Here is a 14,749-nt window from a genome sequence, read left to right on the forward strand (position 1 = left end):
GAGGAAGCCCCAGGCAGTCAAAGCAAGTTATGCAGATGTGTGAAGGGACAGTAAGTAATACCCATTTATTGAATCAATTGATGAAAGTAATTCTGACCAATAAGGGCACAGTAAGCTCCCCATATCTGCTGGGATCCAAATCCTGGCAGAACGTACAACTCAGGAGATAAATTCCTAGAGTAGGAAGCCAATGGAAAAGAGCTAGTGTTGTGTAAAACTAGGACATTGTCAACAAATGAGAATGGCACATTCCAAATAAATTTTACTCTAGAACAAAATTAACTCTTTTGAGTAGGTTTCCATGGAAGAGTGCTAATATATGCTGTTGTTTTTGTGCGTGTGTGTTTGTTTGTGTGTTTAGGAAGTCTCAAAGTGCAATGAAACCCGCCATCCAGTTCTCCTTGTTCCTGATTGTCCTTCAAGTCCACAATGGCCATGGAGATAAAGATCCACTTCAAGAAAAGCTAGCTTCCAGCATTGCTGACTTTGCATTTAAATTCTCCAGACAAGTAGCTTCACTCCAGAGTGGCAAAAAAAATATTTTCTTCTCTCCTCTGAGTATCTCCATGGCGTTTTCAATGATTGGCATGGGTGCTAAATCCAACTCACAAAATCAAATTTACAAAGGACTTGGATTGACTTCAATTGACACAAGCAAGATCCATAAAGAATTTGAACAGCTCATTCAGAGGCTGAACAGTCCTGGAGCTAAGATAGACATAGGAAATGCCTTGTGGATAAAAAAGTCACACCAAATTCTTCCTAAGTTTTCAGAGGGTGTCAAAAGTTTGTACAAAACAGAGAACTTTAACTTTGAACAACCCTCCGTGGCTCAAAATAAGATAAATGATTATGTAAAAAAGAAAACCCATGGGAAAATTACTAAAGCAGTTCAAGACTTAAAACCAACAGACATCATGGTTCTTGTGAACTATATCTACTTCAAAGGTATGTTAAAGACAGATAAGTTACAAATATTTAATGCTTTGTATTGTTCAATTAGCTAAAACTGGCAGTAATAACTTATACCTTCAAAACAAAAGTGTTTCTGCAGTGGAACCAACAATTTAGTTGAAAGTTCTAAAAGATGTAGCATTTAATGCAGAATTAGCAAAAGACGGGGTTGAGGCTGAAGTAGCTAACCTGAAGGTTTCCAGATGTTCTTGGGCTGCATCTCCCACCATCCGTGACGATTGGCCATGCTGGCTGATACTGATGGTGGTGACGTCCAGCAACATCAAGATCCCTGCCCCTGGATGCTTATAAACCACACAGGAAGCAGTTCCACTTGACTCAGTCCATGTTTTGGCCGGTGGGACCCCACTATCCCCATTTCTTCTCTCCCTTGCTATCTTCTGAAACATGAACAGCATGTTGACCTACCCTTGGCAATCTTTCTCCTTTGTCTGCACTCTCCTGATTCAACATACTGCTTTCATACACATGGCTGAAGGTTAATTTTCCAGTAGGCAGTTGACATTCCTTTTTCTTCCTAGATGACTGGGAATATCCCTTTGACCCTAAATTGACCCATAAAGAAGATTTTTTTATTGATGAAGGAAAAACTGTGAAAGTTGACATGATGGAAAATACTGAGCATTACAGATATTTCCACGATAAAGCTCTGTCCTGCTGGGTAGTTGAACTTCCTCACAAAGGAGGTGCTGCTGCCTGGTTCATTCTGCCTGATAAAGGCAAACTGAAGAAAGTGGAGGATGCTATGGGGGAGAAAACTTTGTCCAAATGGAGAAAATCTTTAGAAGAGGGGTAAGGCTTTTCTCTGCTGTTTCTAAATACCTCTGTAGTAGTTAGTATTTATTAGAGTATGGAATGATGGCATCTGTTTTAAAACTTTAAAATGCCTCTCTTTAATTGTATGAAGATCTGACCCTGCAAACGCAGTAAATTGCTGAGTGTTATAAAACTCTTCATTGCTGATGATTTAATGTTCTGATTCTCGTTTAGGGACAAAATTAGTCTGTTCCTTCCAAAATTCTCGATGTCTGCATCCTATGATCTCAACAATGTGCTTTCTGGGCTGGGCATTACTGATGTGTTTAGCAGCAATGCTGATCTATCTGGAATTACTGGAAGTAGCGGCCTGAAGATTAACAAAGTACGTGTGTAGATATCATGCCTTGGTTATTTTATGGTATGAGATCAGGCTTTTAAAAGCGTTAAGTTACTGACAAATTTACTTCTAAGTATTGAGAATCAGCCCCTGGACCTTTCCACATTCTCTTGCTGTCTCAGGGGACTCTCTGCCTCTTTGCCATAGGAACCAATTGCATAGGGTTGTATGCAGTGTTAGTACCACTCAGAGCTGACACATTGACATTAATATAATGTATTTGTTTATTTTTTATATATTCATTTATTTATTTTATCCACCCATTACTGTAAGGTTCCAGGGTGTGTTACAGCACTGAAACACAACATTAAAAATAGTTTGAAAACTACATGCACTCATAAAAACAAGGAGGGTCATAGAATTGTAGAGCTGGAAGGGGGCCCAAGGGTCAACTAATCCAACCCCCTGCAATGCAGGAATCTCAGCTAAACCATCAATGGCTGATGGCCATCCAATCTCTCTTTAAAAGTCTCCAAGGAAGGAGCGTCCACCACGTCCCTTGATCTGGAAATAAATCATAATCATAATCATAATTTATTATTTGCACCCCGCTGTAGGTGGCTTCCCACAAAAGATTAAAAATACATTAAAATTATAATTAAAAATTATACTGGAATGGACTTCCTTGGGAGGTTGTGGACTAGCCTTTTACGGAACTTCATATGATTGGGAGTAATTGCTTGGACTGCAGTGGTATTTTATTTCATTTAATTTTCTTAGTCTGGGCAGGAAAGGCAACTCAAGAGACGGTGGGGTAGATAACCTAGGCAGTACTGGGTGAAGGGACCTCTTGGTCCACCTTATGCCGTCTTTCATTGAGTCATTGTATGTGCACTTGAGGATTGGCATGCATGTGAGGTGAGCCCCAAACCCACAGGGCCACTGTGAGCTGCTCAAATCCCATGCCCAAGGTTCTCAGAACAAGGAGGAAGAATTCCTTCCAAACCTTTGTTCTGAGGCCACAATAATTGCCTGTAAATATGCACAGGAGAAAGGGACGCAGGTGGCACTGTGGGCTGCTCTGGTTCGCCAGAAGCGGCTTAGTCATGCTGGCCACATGACCTGGAAGCTGTATGCCGGTTCCTTCGGCAGGTAAAGTCAGATGAATGCCGCATCCCCAGAGTCGTCCACTATGCCACAAACCTACATGAGATCATTTTGCCTGTGTTGTGTTGCCATACACAACACCCCCACACTACTCATGGGGAAGAGAAGATCGGTAGCTCTTATTTATTAAATTAAATTTATATACTGCCTTTCATCCAAAGATCTCAAAACAAAATATATAACACAAAATACTCAAAATACATAGGAAAAATACATCAGGAAAACATGAATGAAAACAAACCCATATACATATATACTATTTGTCAACTGCTTTAAGGTTTATAATCAAGGGGTGTATAATTTTTTTATGAAATGAATAAAAATAAATACGTATGAGGCTTCTGCACTGAGCATCTACTTGTAATGGATACTGCCTGCATATTTGACTTGGGGCAGTTCGAATCTCATATTTTGAAATGCAGACCTACTTAAACACCATTATTTAGAAACAGCAAACAAAAAAAGATGATCCATCAACAACAACATTGACTGCAGGGAGTTAGTCGTGTGCCACAGTTGCAAGCTTAGCAAAACAAATGAACATAATATCCAATTTTAGAAAAATTGCAATAAACATACAACCGGGGCTCATTCATTCATTAGTTTAATAAAGTACTGCCCTTCGTCTGAGGATCATGGGGTGGCTTACAACACGAAAGTACATAACATAACACAACACACTGGCGACTGACTGGAAGCCATTTAAACCTTAGACCCAATGGATATGTGTTTGTGTGCATTTTTGTTCGTGGTTTTTTCCTTGTTTGTGTGTTTTTGTGAGCTTGTGTGGTTGTGGCTTTTTCTTTGTGAGTGTTTGTGATTGTGGGGGAAGCACTGAGAAATTATTCTTGGAATGAGGATAGGGGGGTTATAAATGTGTTTCCCTTTACATCTGTGATATGTTGGAGGCTGTCATGGTTTCAAAAAAAATGAATATATCTTCCTTCCTTCCTTTGCAGGCTATCCATCAGGCTGTCCTGGATATACATGAAAAAGGTAGTGAGGCAGCTGGAGTGACTGTTGTAATGACTGAGTTCCTATCCCTATCTCTTAGTGATCCTGTTGTACTCAAATTTAACAGGCCATTCTTTCTAACCATATTGGCACCAAATGATGGACCCCTGCTTTTCATGGGGAAAGTAATGAATCCTGTTCAAAAATGAACATCAGGGGGACCATTCAGAAGCTTCCAATTGCTTCTGAATCTTAGTGATGAAAGAGGACGTCCCCCCTTTGTTCAACAGAAGAAAGCGCCATAAGCAGTAGTTGTTTTTAAGGACGACTATGACACCAACAGCAAACTGCATGTACAATAAAAAATAATTTTAAAATGTTTCTCTATTTCATTTTTTATGAAACTTTTATGAAATTTTCTGTTTTACAATGTATAATATTTATTTAAACAACCTTAAAATATCAATGACTTCCCTTCATCTCTTTCCATGGTTCATTTTGAATAGCATAAATCCTTGCATATTTTACATCTCATCTTAATGCTGCCAATGTTTTCAAGTGTACACAATTGCCCCCATATATTCAACAAACATTTTCCAATCTTCTTTAAACATAGGTTCTTGTTCTCTTATCAAACATGTCTCTATTTCAAATCTGTACTTCCTTTTACCAAACACTGTGAATTACCGAACAATCACTTAGTTAACTCTCCAGCTTAATCTCTTGACTGCAAAATAAATCTAATCAGATAGTAATTACTTTTAGTTTAACAGATGAAAGGGCATAAGAGCAGCATTACTCTGTCCATCTGCGATTCCCAGCCTCTGGTATTCATCCACCTTAGAGAAGGAGGTTTTACAGAACAACCAAAAGTCTCTCTCCAAAATGTACAAGCTGTTACAGGATGCTCAAATAGAAAAATCGGGAAAGGGAAAGGCCATAATAAGATAGGAGGAGGACTTAGGTTATGTAATTGAATATAAAGAGTGGGGAAAACTGGACAAAAATATAAATTTTACAGCATGTTGTTTAATAAGAGAAAACTCCCTGAAAATGCACCATAGGTGGTATGTAACACCGGAGAGATTGGCTAAAATGAACAGATCGCTTAGTAATTAGTGTTGGAAATGCACAAAGCAGATTGGAACCTTCTACCATATGTGGTGGACATGTCCAGAGATCAGAATGTTCTGGGACATGATCCATGAAGAAATAAATAAGTTACTAAGAACTTCACACAGCAAAAGACCAGAAACATATCTTTTGAGAATATTGAATAGTGATATTCCTAGAGAAAACACTAAATTCTTTTTGTATGCAACATCAGCGGCGAGAATCCTGGTGGCTAAGTACTGGAAGGGTAACCAGGTACCGACCAAAGAAGAATGGTTATGTAGATTATGTGAATATTTGGAACTGGCCAAATTGACGGATATAATAAGACTAAAGAAAATGAATACAGTCAAGAAGGAATGGAAGTGCTTGAATGATTATTTAGAAAGACAAGGTTCTAATGTAAAAATTTGGCTGTGTCTAGAATGACCTTGCGAATGGAAAAGGGGAAACATACATATATATACATACATATATCCATATACAATCTCAAATTTACCATTCATGGGCAAGGTGATTGAGCGGGTGGTTGCTGAACAACTCCAGGCACGTATGGAAGAAGCGGACCATTTGGATCCCTTCCAGTCAGGATTCAGGCCTCACCATGGGACTGAATCTACCTTGGTCGCGCTGGTCGATGATCTCCGGCGAGCTAGGGACAAAGGTAAGAGCTGTTTCCCAGTTCTGCTGGATCTCTCAGCGGCATTTGACATGATCGACCATAACATCCTGCTGGACCGTCTAGAAGGGTTGGGAGCTGGCGGCACTGTCATATAGTGGTTCCGCTCCGTCCTCCTGGGTCGTGTCCAGAAAGTGGTGGGGGGATGAGTTTTCAGACCCCTGGGCTCTCACTTGTGGGGTGCCTCAGGGTTCTGTCCTCTCTCCCATGCTTTTTAACATCTACATGCAGCCGCTGGGAGAGATCATCAGGGGATTTGGGCTGGGTGTTCATCAGTATGCGGATGATACCCAGCTCTACCTCTCTTTCAAATCAGAACCAGTGAAGGTGGTGAACATCCTTTGTGAGTGTCTGGAGGCGGTTGGAGGATGGATGGTGGTTAACGGATTGAAGTTGAATCCTGACAAGACAGAAGTACTGTTTGTGGGGGACAGGAGGTGGGCAGGTGTGGAGGACTCCCTGGTCCTGAATGGGGTAACTGTGCCACTGAAGGACCAGGTGCGCAGCCTGGGAGTCATCTTGGACTCACAGCTGTCCATGGAGGCGCAGATTAATTCTGTGTCCAGGACAGCTGTCTATCAGCTTCATCCGGTACGCAGGCTGAGACCCTACCTGTCTGCGGACTGCCTCACCAGAGTGGTGCATGCTCTGGTCATCTCTCGCTTGGATTACTGCAATGCATTCTACGTAGGGCTACCTTTGAAGGTGACCCGGAAACTGCAACTAATCCAGAATGCGGCAGCTAGACTGGTGACTGGGAGCGGCCGCCAGGACCACATAACACCGGTCCTGAGAGATCTACAGTGGCTCCCAGCACATTACTGAGCACAATTCAAAGTGTTGGTATTGACCTTTAAAGCCCTACACGGCCTGGGTCCTGGATACCTGAAAGAGCGTCTCCACGCCCACCGTTCAGCCCGGACACTGAGATCCAGCGCCGAGGGCCTTCAGGCGGTTCCCTCGCTACGAGAAGTCAAGTTACAGGGAACCAGGCAGAGGGCCTTCTCGGTAGTGGCACCCACCCTGTGGAATGCCCTCCCACTAGAGGTCAAAGAGAACAACAATTACCAGACCTTTAGAAGGCATCTCAAGGCAGCCCTGTTTAGGGAAGCTTTTATTGTTTGATGGATTTCTGTATTTTAGTATTTTGTTGGAAGCCGCCCAGAGTGGCTGGGGGAACCCGGCCAGATGGGCGGGATATAAATAATAAAATATTTATTATTATTATTATTATTATTATTATTATTATTATTATTTATTATTATTATTATTATACATTAAGATTAAAATAATACTGAAATACAGTGGTGCCTCGCTAGACGAATTTAATTCGTTCCATGGGTCTTTTCTTATAACGAAAAATTCGTCTAGCAAATCCCTTAGGAATGCATTGAATTTTTTTTTGAATATTTTTTTGCCCCTAGGAACGCATTAATTGAATTTCAATGCATTCCTATGGGAAACCGTGATTCGCTAGAAGAATTTTTCACAAAATCAATTTGTCTTGCGAGGCAACCTCCGCTAGAAAAAACCTTTCGTTAAGCGGAAATTTCGTTAAGCAGGGCATTCGTTAAGTGAGGCACCACTGTACAGATAAAATATGAAATGTGAAAGGAAATGTTGTGAGAGTGATGGAAGTCTATTATTACTATTATTTTGTAAAATAGTGTTTATTATATTGAAATATTATAGGGGGGTGTCTCCCTTTCACCTGTGATTTGTTGGAGGCTGATGGTTTCCACCGAGGCAGCAGCTGGTGTCGTTATGACCTCTGGGGTTGGAGCTGCTCCTGGCCCCTCTCCCACTCCTCTGGTCTTTGACAGGCCATACCCTTTTGTCTTAAGGGCATCAGATGATGGGCCCATACTTTTCATCCACTGTCTCTCAGACCTTGTAGGGGCAGGACTATATTTCGAAAAAAAATATGAACAAATTCCTATGCCCCACAAATAACCCAGAGATGCATTTTAAAAAAGGAAACATTCTACTCATGTAAAAACATGCTGATTCCCGGACTGTCCGTGGGCTGGATTTAGAAAGGGATTTGGCCGCATCTGGCCCCTGGGCCTTAGTTTGGGGGCTGCTGTCCTATGCAAATGTCAACATGTTAAAAATGAAGGCTTTTAGTTAAAGAGGGGAGCCCCTTTTGCCACAGCAAACATGTACAGTCAGACCTCGGTTCCTGAATGGCTCTGTTTTGGAACGTTTCGGCTCCCAAACACCGAAAATCCAGAAGTAAATGCTCTGGTTTTCGAACGTTTTTCAGAAGCCGAATGTCTGACGTGGCTTCCGCTTGAATGAAGGACGCTCTTGCAACCAATCCGAAGCCACGCTTTGGTTGTCGAACGTTTTGGAAGCTGAACGGGCTTCCAGAACGGATTACATTTTACAACCAAGGTTTGACTCTAATGACATTCAAAGTACTGGCCGGGGTACTGACATACCGTAAAACATCTTGGCCAGCAGCTGGAAACTGTAACAAAAACTTTATTCCAGCTGTTCACCTTTTTACTCTTGAAATTTCTGCATACTGTAGAGTCTTCACTGTGCCTGTTTTAACACTTCACCATCTCCCTTACTGGAAGGGAGACACTCAAAATCTTTTCTTAGAATCAACATGTCTGCTTTTGTCAATTGGGCATTGAAACAGTGGAGCCCATAATACTATACAGCTCATATTACAAACCTCAGGCATTACCTGTACATAGGCCAACATTCCCTGGAGATGTGGAGACTGGATAACAGGGGTGGAGGCAGAGTTACACTCCTCCCAGTAGGTTCTCATGGGGTGCCACCTTTCATAGGGATCCCGTGAGATCCTTAAAGGGTTGGGCTTTAAATGGGCTTTAAATGATGAGCACACAACTTAGGACAACTGTTTCTGGCTTGAAATTAAATTCACATCAACATGGCCTAATATAAGGAAAGTTGCAGAGTGGGACACAATGACTAAAGAATCCTACATATACTTTTACAATAATCACTATTCTGCTAGTGGACTATCTGACTTCAAACCAGGAGACCCTGTTCTGGCTAAATTGGACAATGAAAAAAGATGGAAGACTCCAACCAATGTGAAGAAACACTTGTCACTCAGTTCCTATGCCATCAAGACCAATTGAGAAATCATTTGAAATCATGGATATCTACAGTTAATGACAAAGCCTACTGAAATGTACTCGGAGTCGAGAGTGAATTTCATGCTCTTTATTCAGCTCATAGTCATCAAGGAGAAGAAGAATGGCTCTTTTCCCAAAACCATCTGCTTATATACATTATTTACACAATGGGCCTTGCGTGATTGGCTACTTCAGGGCTACACCTGTGGGCCAATTATATTGTGGATTGACTTCTGCCTGCAGCCTCATTGGCTGCTCCTACAGGCCAATCAGGTAGCAGATTCACTTCTGCCAGCCGCCTGATTGGCTGCTCCAGCAGGCCAATCAGGTTGCGGATTCACTTCCACCTGGAGTTGGATTGGGTAGCTCCCGCTGATTCTGAATCCTATTGTTCTAGGATTCAGCTCAGTACATAACACCCCTCCCCTCTAAGTTCCAGTCCTGCCCGGGAAGTTGCATTCGTAGTCCCCAAGGTCTGCTGGCCGCCTCCGTGTGCGTTGTGGCCTGGGGTGTTCCTTGGTCAGGGGTTCTGGTTCTGGCTCGTGTTCCGAGGCTGCTGGCTGTGCCGGGGCTGTCTGGTCTGGCGCCACTGAACCACTAGGTTGTGGCTCTGGTTCCGGTGTCCTTCCAGCCTCGGGGCGCCCCTCTGTGCCTACTGCTTCTGCTTCCCCTGTCCACCCCTCTTGCTCTACAGGCCTCACTGCCCTGCTGTCCCCTTGGGACCCCTCTGTCCCGCTCTCCTCCCGGGTTCCTCCTGGGAATCGTCGCCGTAGCTGGTCGCAGTGGCGGCGCCAACATTGCCCCCCTTCCGTTAGTACCTCGTACGACACGGGACCGGTCACCTTGGTGACTGTGGCGGGTACCCATGCTGGGCCTGTCCCAAAATTCTTTGCGTACACTGCGTCCTGGGCCACAAATGTCCGGGGATTCCTGCCTTTCCCCACCACTACCTCATCCTGAGCTCTGTCGGGGTGAAGTCGGTCCAGTCTAGTTGCAAGGCGCCGGCCCATTAGTAGTTCAGCTGGGCTCCGGCCCGTCGTTGTGCTTGGGGTGCTGTGCTGTGCTAGAAGAAATGCGGCAAGGCGGTATTCCCAGTCCCCTTGTGTCATGTGGCGGAGGCTGTCCTTGGTGGTCCGCACCATGCACTCCGCTTGGCCATTGGTGGCAGGGTGGAATGGTGCTGAGGGGATGTGGCGGATGGCGTTCTGCGCTGTGAAGATCTGGAACTCCTCTGACGTGAATGCGGTTCCATTGTCCGAGACGAGGGTGTCAGGGAGCCCGTGGGTTGCAAAAAGCTTACGTAGTACCCGGATGGCTGCCGCCGTAGAAGTGGACGGTACCAGTGCGACCTCCAGCCATTTGGTGTAGGAATCCACCACTATGAAGAATGTTTTTCCCTGGAAGGGGCCAGCGAAGTCCACGTGCAAGCGTGACCATGGATGTCGGGCGGACTCCCAGGGCTGGACTGGGGCCCTTGGGGGATCCGGGCGGGATTCTTGGCAGGTCTGGCAGTGTTGGACCCAGGCCTCTATCTCTCTGTCAATCCCCGGCCACCACACATAACTCCTGGCAAGGGCCTTCATCCTCACTACCCCTGGGTGTGTCTCGTGTAGGGCTGTGAGGACCCTTTTGCGGAGGGGCTGGGGAACAACAACCCTGCTTCCCCATAACAGGCACCCCTTGTGGGCCGACAGTTCATGTTTGCGGTTTGTGTAGCCAGCGAATTCTGGCCCGGGGCTGCTGCTGGGCCATCCTCGCCACACCCAGTCCAGGACCCGGGAGATGACCCTATCTTTTGTGGAATGGTGCGCAACTTCTTGTGCCTGAATGGGTCGGTCGGGAAGCAGCTCCAGGGTCATAACCTCTTGCGCAGGCGCTGGGTCGGGGCCTGTTTCTGGTAGTGGTAGCCTGCTGAGGGCGTCTGCGTGGCCCATCGCCTTCCCAGGGCGGTGGATTAGTGCATACTGGTAGCCGGCAAGGAAAATTGACCACCTGAGGACACGTGGAGACAACACTTGGGGGGTCTGCTTCTCGGGGGCAAACAGGCCAAGCAACGGCTTGTGGTCAGTCACTATGGTAAAGGGCCGCCCGTACAAGAAATCATGGAATTTTTTTACGCCCTTCACGATTGCCAGACCCTCCTTGTCAATCTGTGAGTAGTTTCGTTCGGCTGCAGCAAGCATCTGGGAGAAGTATGCCACCGGCACCTCTCTTCCATCCGGGAGTTGGTGTCCCAGGACAGCGCCGATGCCATAGGGAGAGGCGTCGCATGCCAGCACTACTGGCAGCCTCTCGTCGAAGTGTGCCAAGACCGAGTTCGAGACGAGCAAGTCCTTGACTGCCTGGAATGCGGCCCTTTGTCGCTGGCCCCACACCCAAGGGGCCCTTTTATCTAGGAGTCTGTGTAGGGGCTCCGCTACCGCTGCCTTATGGGGAAGGAAGGCATGGTAAAAGTTCAATAGTCCCAAGAATGACTGAAGTTCGGGCTTGCTCTTGGGCGCTGGGGCCTCACAAATGGCCCGTACCTTGTCACCGGTTGGATGGACCCCTTCTGCGTCCACCTTAAATCCCAGAAAGTCCACCTGCGGCACTCCCAGTAAACACTTTTCCCGCTTCACCTTGAGGCCCGCCATCTGGAAACGGTGCAGGACGGAGCGGAGGCGGTCCTCAAATTCCTCTGGTGTGGGCCCGGCGATCAGTACATCATCGAAGAAGGGGGTGACGCCAGGAATCCCTTTAAGGAGAGAGTCCATTAGATTCTGGAATATGCCTGGTGCCACGCTAACGCCAAATTGCAGCCGCTTTACTCTGAATGCCCCTCTGTGCGTCACAATCGTCTGAGCCTCTGCTGTGGCTTCGTCCACAGGCAACTGTTGATACGCTTGGGCCAAGTCCAGTTTGCCAAAGATTTTTGACCCAGCCAGGGTGGCGAGGACATGGCTGACCACTGGCACTGGGTATGCATGGGCCGTGAGAGCCTTGTTTATGGTGCATTTGTAGTCTGCACAGATGCGGACCGAACCGTTAAATAAATGTCGGCTTGATATTTAAAAGCATTTGGCAGAATTCATTAATTTCTTAGAAGAGCTTGTTAATCTGTGAATAAGGCTCTCCTGGGTTTCAGGAGGAAATGATGGGAATCTTAATGTACTTCCTGCTTACTGATTTCAGTTTGGTTAAAGCCACGACTTGACAAATGCTGGCTCAGAGTGGTGCTTTTATCCTCCAGTAAGCAGCACAGGAAAGATAAAAACAAAACATTATTGCTGCCAGTCACTGAGCGAACCTGAAAGTAGAAGGTTCTGCTCAAATCAATTCACTTTGTGTTATTTTCATGTAGGGCAGTGGTTGTCATCACTTTTAGAAGAAGAGTGGCCATTGTTAATGGCAGGAGTCGTCTGTGTTCCTCTTACTCAAATTTTCCCCCTCTTCCATTCCTCAGGAGTCTCATATTAGAGAAAGAAAAGCTGTGGAACTCTCAAATATCACCATAGCACCTCCACACCATGTTTTTCCTCTTGTGGCCCCATGAGTTTACACTTGTGGCCCCAAGAGTATTAAAAGAACTGGCAGAGGTGATTTCAGAACCACTGGCAGAGCCAGTGATAATTCCTGGAGAACAGGCGAAGTTCCAGCAGACTGGAGGAGGGCAAATGTTGTCCCTATTTTCAAAAAGGGGAAAAGAGAGGACCCAAAGAATTACCGCCCAGTCAGCCTGACATCAATACCAGGAAAGATTCTAGAGCAGATCATTAAGCAAACGGTCTGTGAGCACCTAGAAAGGAACGCTGTGATCACTAAAAGTCAGCATGGGTTTCTGAAAAATAAGTCATGTCAGACTAATCTGATCTCATTTTTTGACAGAATTACAAGCCTGGTAGATGAAGGGAACGCTGTGGATATAGCCTATCTTGATTCCAGCAAGGCCTTTGACAAGTTGCCCCATGATATTCTTGTAAAGAAGTTGGTAAAATGCGGGCTAGACAATGCTACCATTCAGTGGATTTGTAACTGGCTTACTGACCGAACCCAAAGGGTGCTCATCAATGTCTCCTCTTCATCCTGGAGAGTAGTGACTAGTGGGGTGCCACAGGGTTCTGTCTTGGGCCCAGTCTTATTCAACATCTTTATCAATGACTTGAATGATGGGCTTGAGGGCATCCTGAGCAAGTTTGCAGACGACACCAAATTGGGAGCGGTGGCTAATACCCCAGAGGACAGGATCACACTTCAAAATGACCTTAACAGATTAGACAACTGGGCCAAAGCAAACAAGATGAATTTTAACAAGGAGAAATGTAACGTACTACACTTGGGCAAAAAAAATGAAAGGCACAAATACAGGATGGGTGACACCTGGCTTGAGAGCAGTACATGTGAAAAAGACCTAGGAGTCTTGATAGACCACAGACTTGACATGAGTCAGCAGTGTGATGCAGCAGCTAAAAAAGCCAATGCAATTATGGGCTGCATCAATAGGAGTATAGCATCTAGATCTAGGGAAGTAATAGTACCACTGTATTCTGCTCTGGTCAGATCTCACCTGGGGTACTGTGTCCAGTTCTGGGCACCACAGTTCAAGAAGGATACTGACGAGCTGGAACGTGTCCAGAAGAGGGCAACCAAAATGGTCAAAGGCCTGGAAATGATGCCTTATGAGGAACGGCTTAGGGAGCTGGGTATGTTTAGCCTGGAGAAGAGAAGGTTAAGGGGTGATATGATAGCCATGTTCAAATATATGAAAGGATGTCATATAGAGGAGGGAGAAAGATTGTTTTCTGCTGCTCCAGAGAAGCGGACACGGAGCAATGGATTCAAACTTCAAGAAAGAAGATTCCACCTAAACATTAGGAAGAACTTCCTGAGAGTATGAGCTGTTCGAAAGTAAAATTTGCTGCCAAGGAGTGTGGTGGAGTCTCCTTCTTTGGAGGTCTTTAAGCAGAGGCTTGACAGCCATATGTCAAGAATGCTTTGATGGTGTTTCCTGCTTGGCAGGGGGTTGGACTGGATGGCGCTTGTGGTCTCTTCCAATTCTATGATTCTATGAGTTTCCCCATGGAAGCTTTAGAAATCAAGCTACTTTACAATTGGTTTTACACAATGGAGTGAAATCACACTTTAGTTCACAGTTTTTCCATTCTGCAAAGTGATGAAATGAAGCACATCCTCCCTTTAATCCCTACTCAATGACAATTCACTTTGAACTTCACTGGCTAAACTCCCCATACTATGAGGGCTAGGTTTTCCTAAATCCCACTGTTTAACTACAGCTCACTGGAAGTGGATGCAGTTGAGTTGCTGAATGACCACATATTCCTGTTTTTCAAACCATGAAGTCATGATCTTATCAGCTGGCGCAGCATCGGATAGAAACCAGTTATGTGTCCTTACTCAGTTGGCTGCAGCAGCAGCAGGTAGAAGCAAGCGAGGGCCATAAATAGAAGGTAACCTAGGGAGAAGAGAGCTTACTCTACAAGCAAGAGGGAAGAGCAAATATCTCAGCCCAAAGGAACAATTGTCAAAGTAAAAAGCAGGACCTTTGGGGGAAAACCCAGGTATGTATACAAACGATCTGAGAAATGTTGGTTGATAATTCATCATCCATAAGGGACAGTGAGTATGAATGGGGAGACATACAGGTTAACA

General features: G+C 45.0%; 1 protein-coding gene across 1 annotated transcript; it reads left to right on the plus strand.

Annotated features, from left to right (window-relative positions):
* The first annotated feature begins 377 nt into the window (after positions 1-377).
* LOC118079128 (serine protease inhibitor 2.1) lies at positions 378-4,401 on the plus strand. The gene is made up of 4 exons (XM_060282886.1): positions 378-948; positions 1,497-1,767; positions 1,966-2,116; positions 4,198-4,401. Exons 1-4 carry the CDS (start codon positions 378-380, stop codon positions 4,399-4,401), a joined length of 1,197 nt encoding a protein of 398 aa, XP_060138869.1.
* The last annotated feature ends 10,348 nt before the right edge of the window (positions 4,402-14,749 follow it).

The sequence above is a fragment of the Zootoca vivipara genome, chromosome 1 (genome assembly GCF_963506605.1).
Source record: "Zootoca vivipara chromosome 1, rZooViv1.1, whole genome shotgun sequence".
NCBI lineage: Eukaryota > Metazoa > Chordata > Lepidosauria > Squamata > Lacertidae > Zootoca > Zootoca vivipara.

Bases quoted from the DNA above. Each gene is read 5' to 3' on its own strand.
- LOC118079128 (XM_060282886.1), top strand. From the start codon at position 378: ATGAAACCCGCCATCCAGTTCTCCTTGTTCCTGATTGTCCTTCAAGTC. The intron at 1,768-1,965 runs GTAAGGCTTTTC...ATTCTCGTTTAG, and splicing joins AGAAAATCTTTAGAAGAGGG to GGACAAAATTAGTCTGTTCC. The intron at 2,117-4,197 runs GTACGTGTGTAG...CTTCCTTTGCAG, and splicing joins GCGGCCTGAAGATTAACAAA to GCTATCCATCAGGCTGTCCT.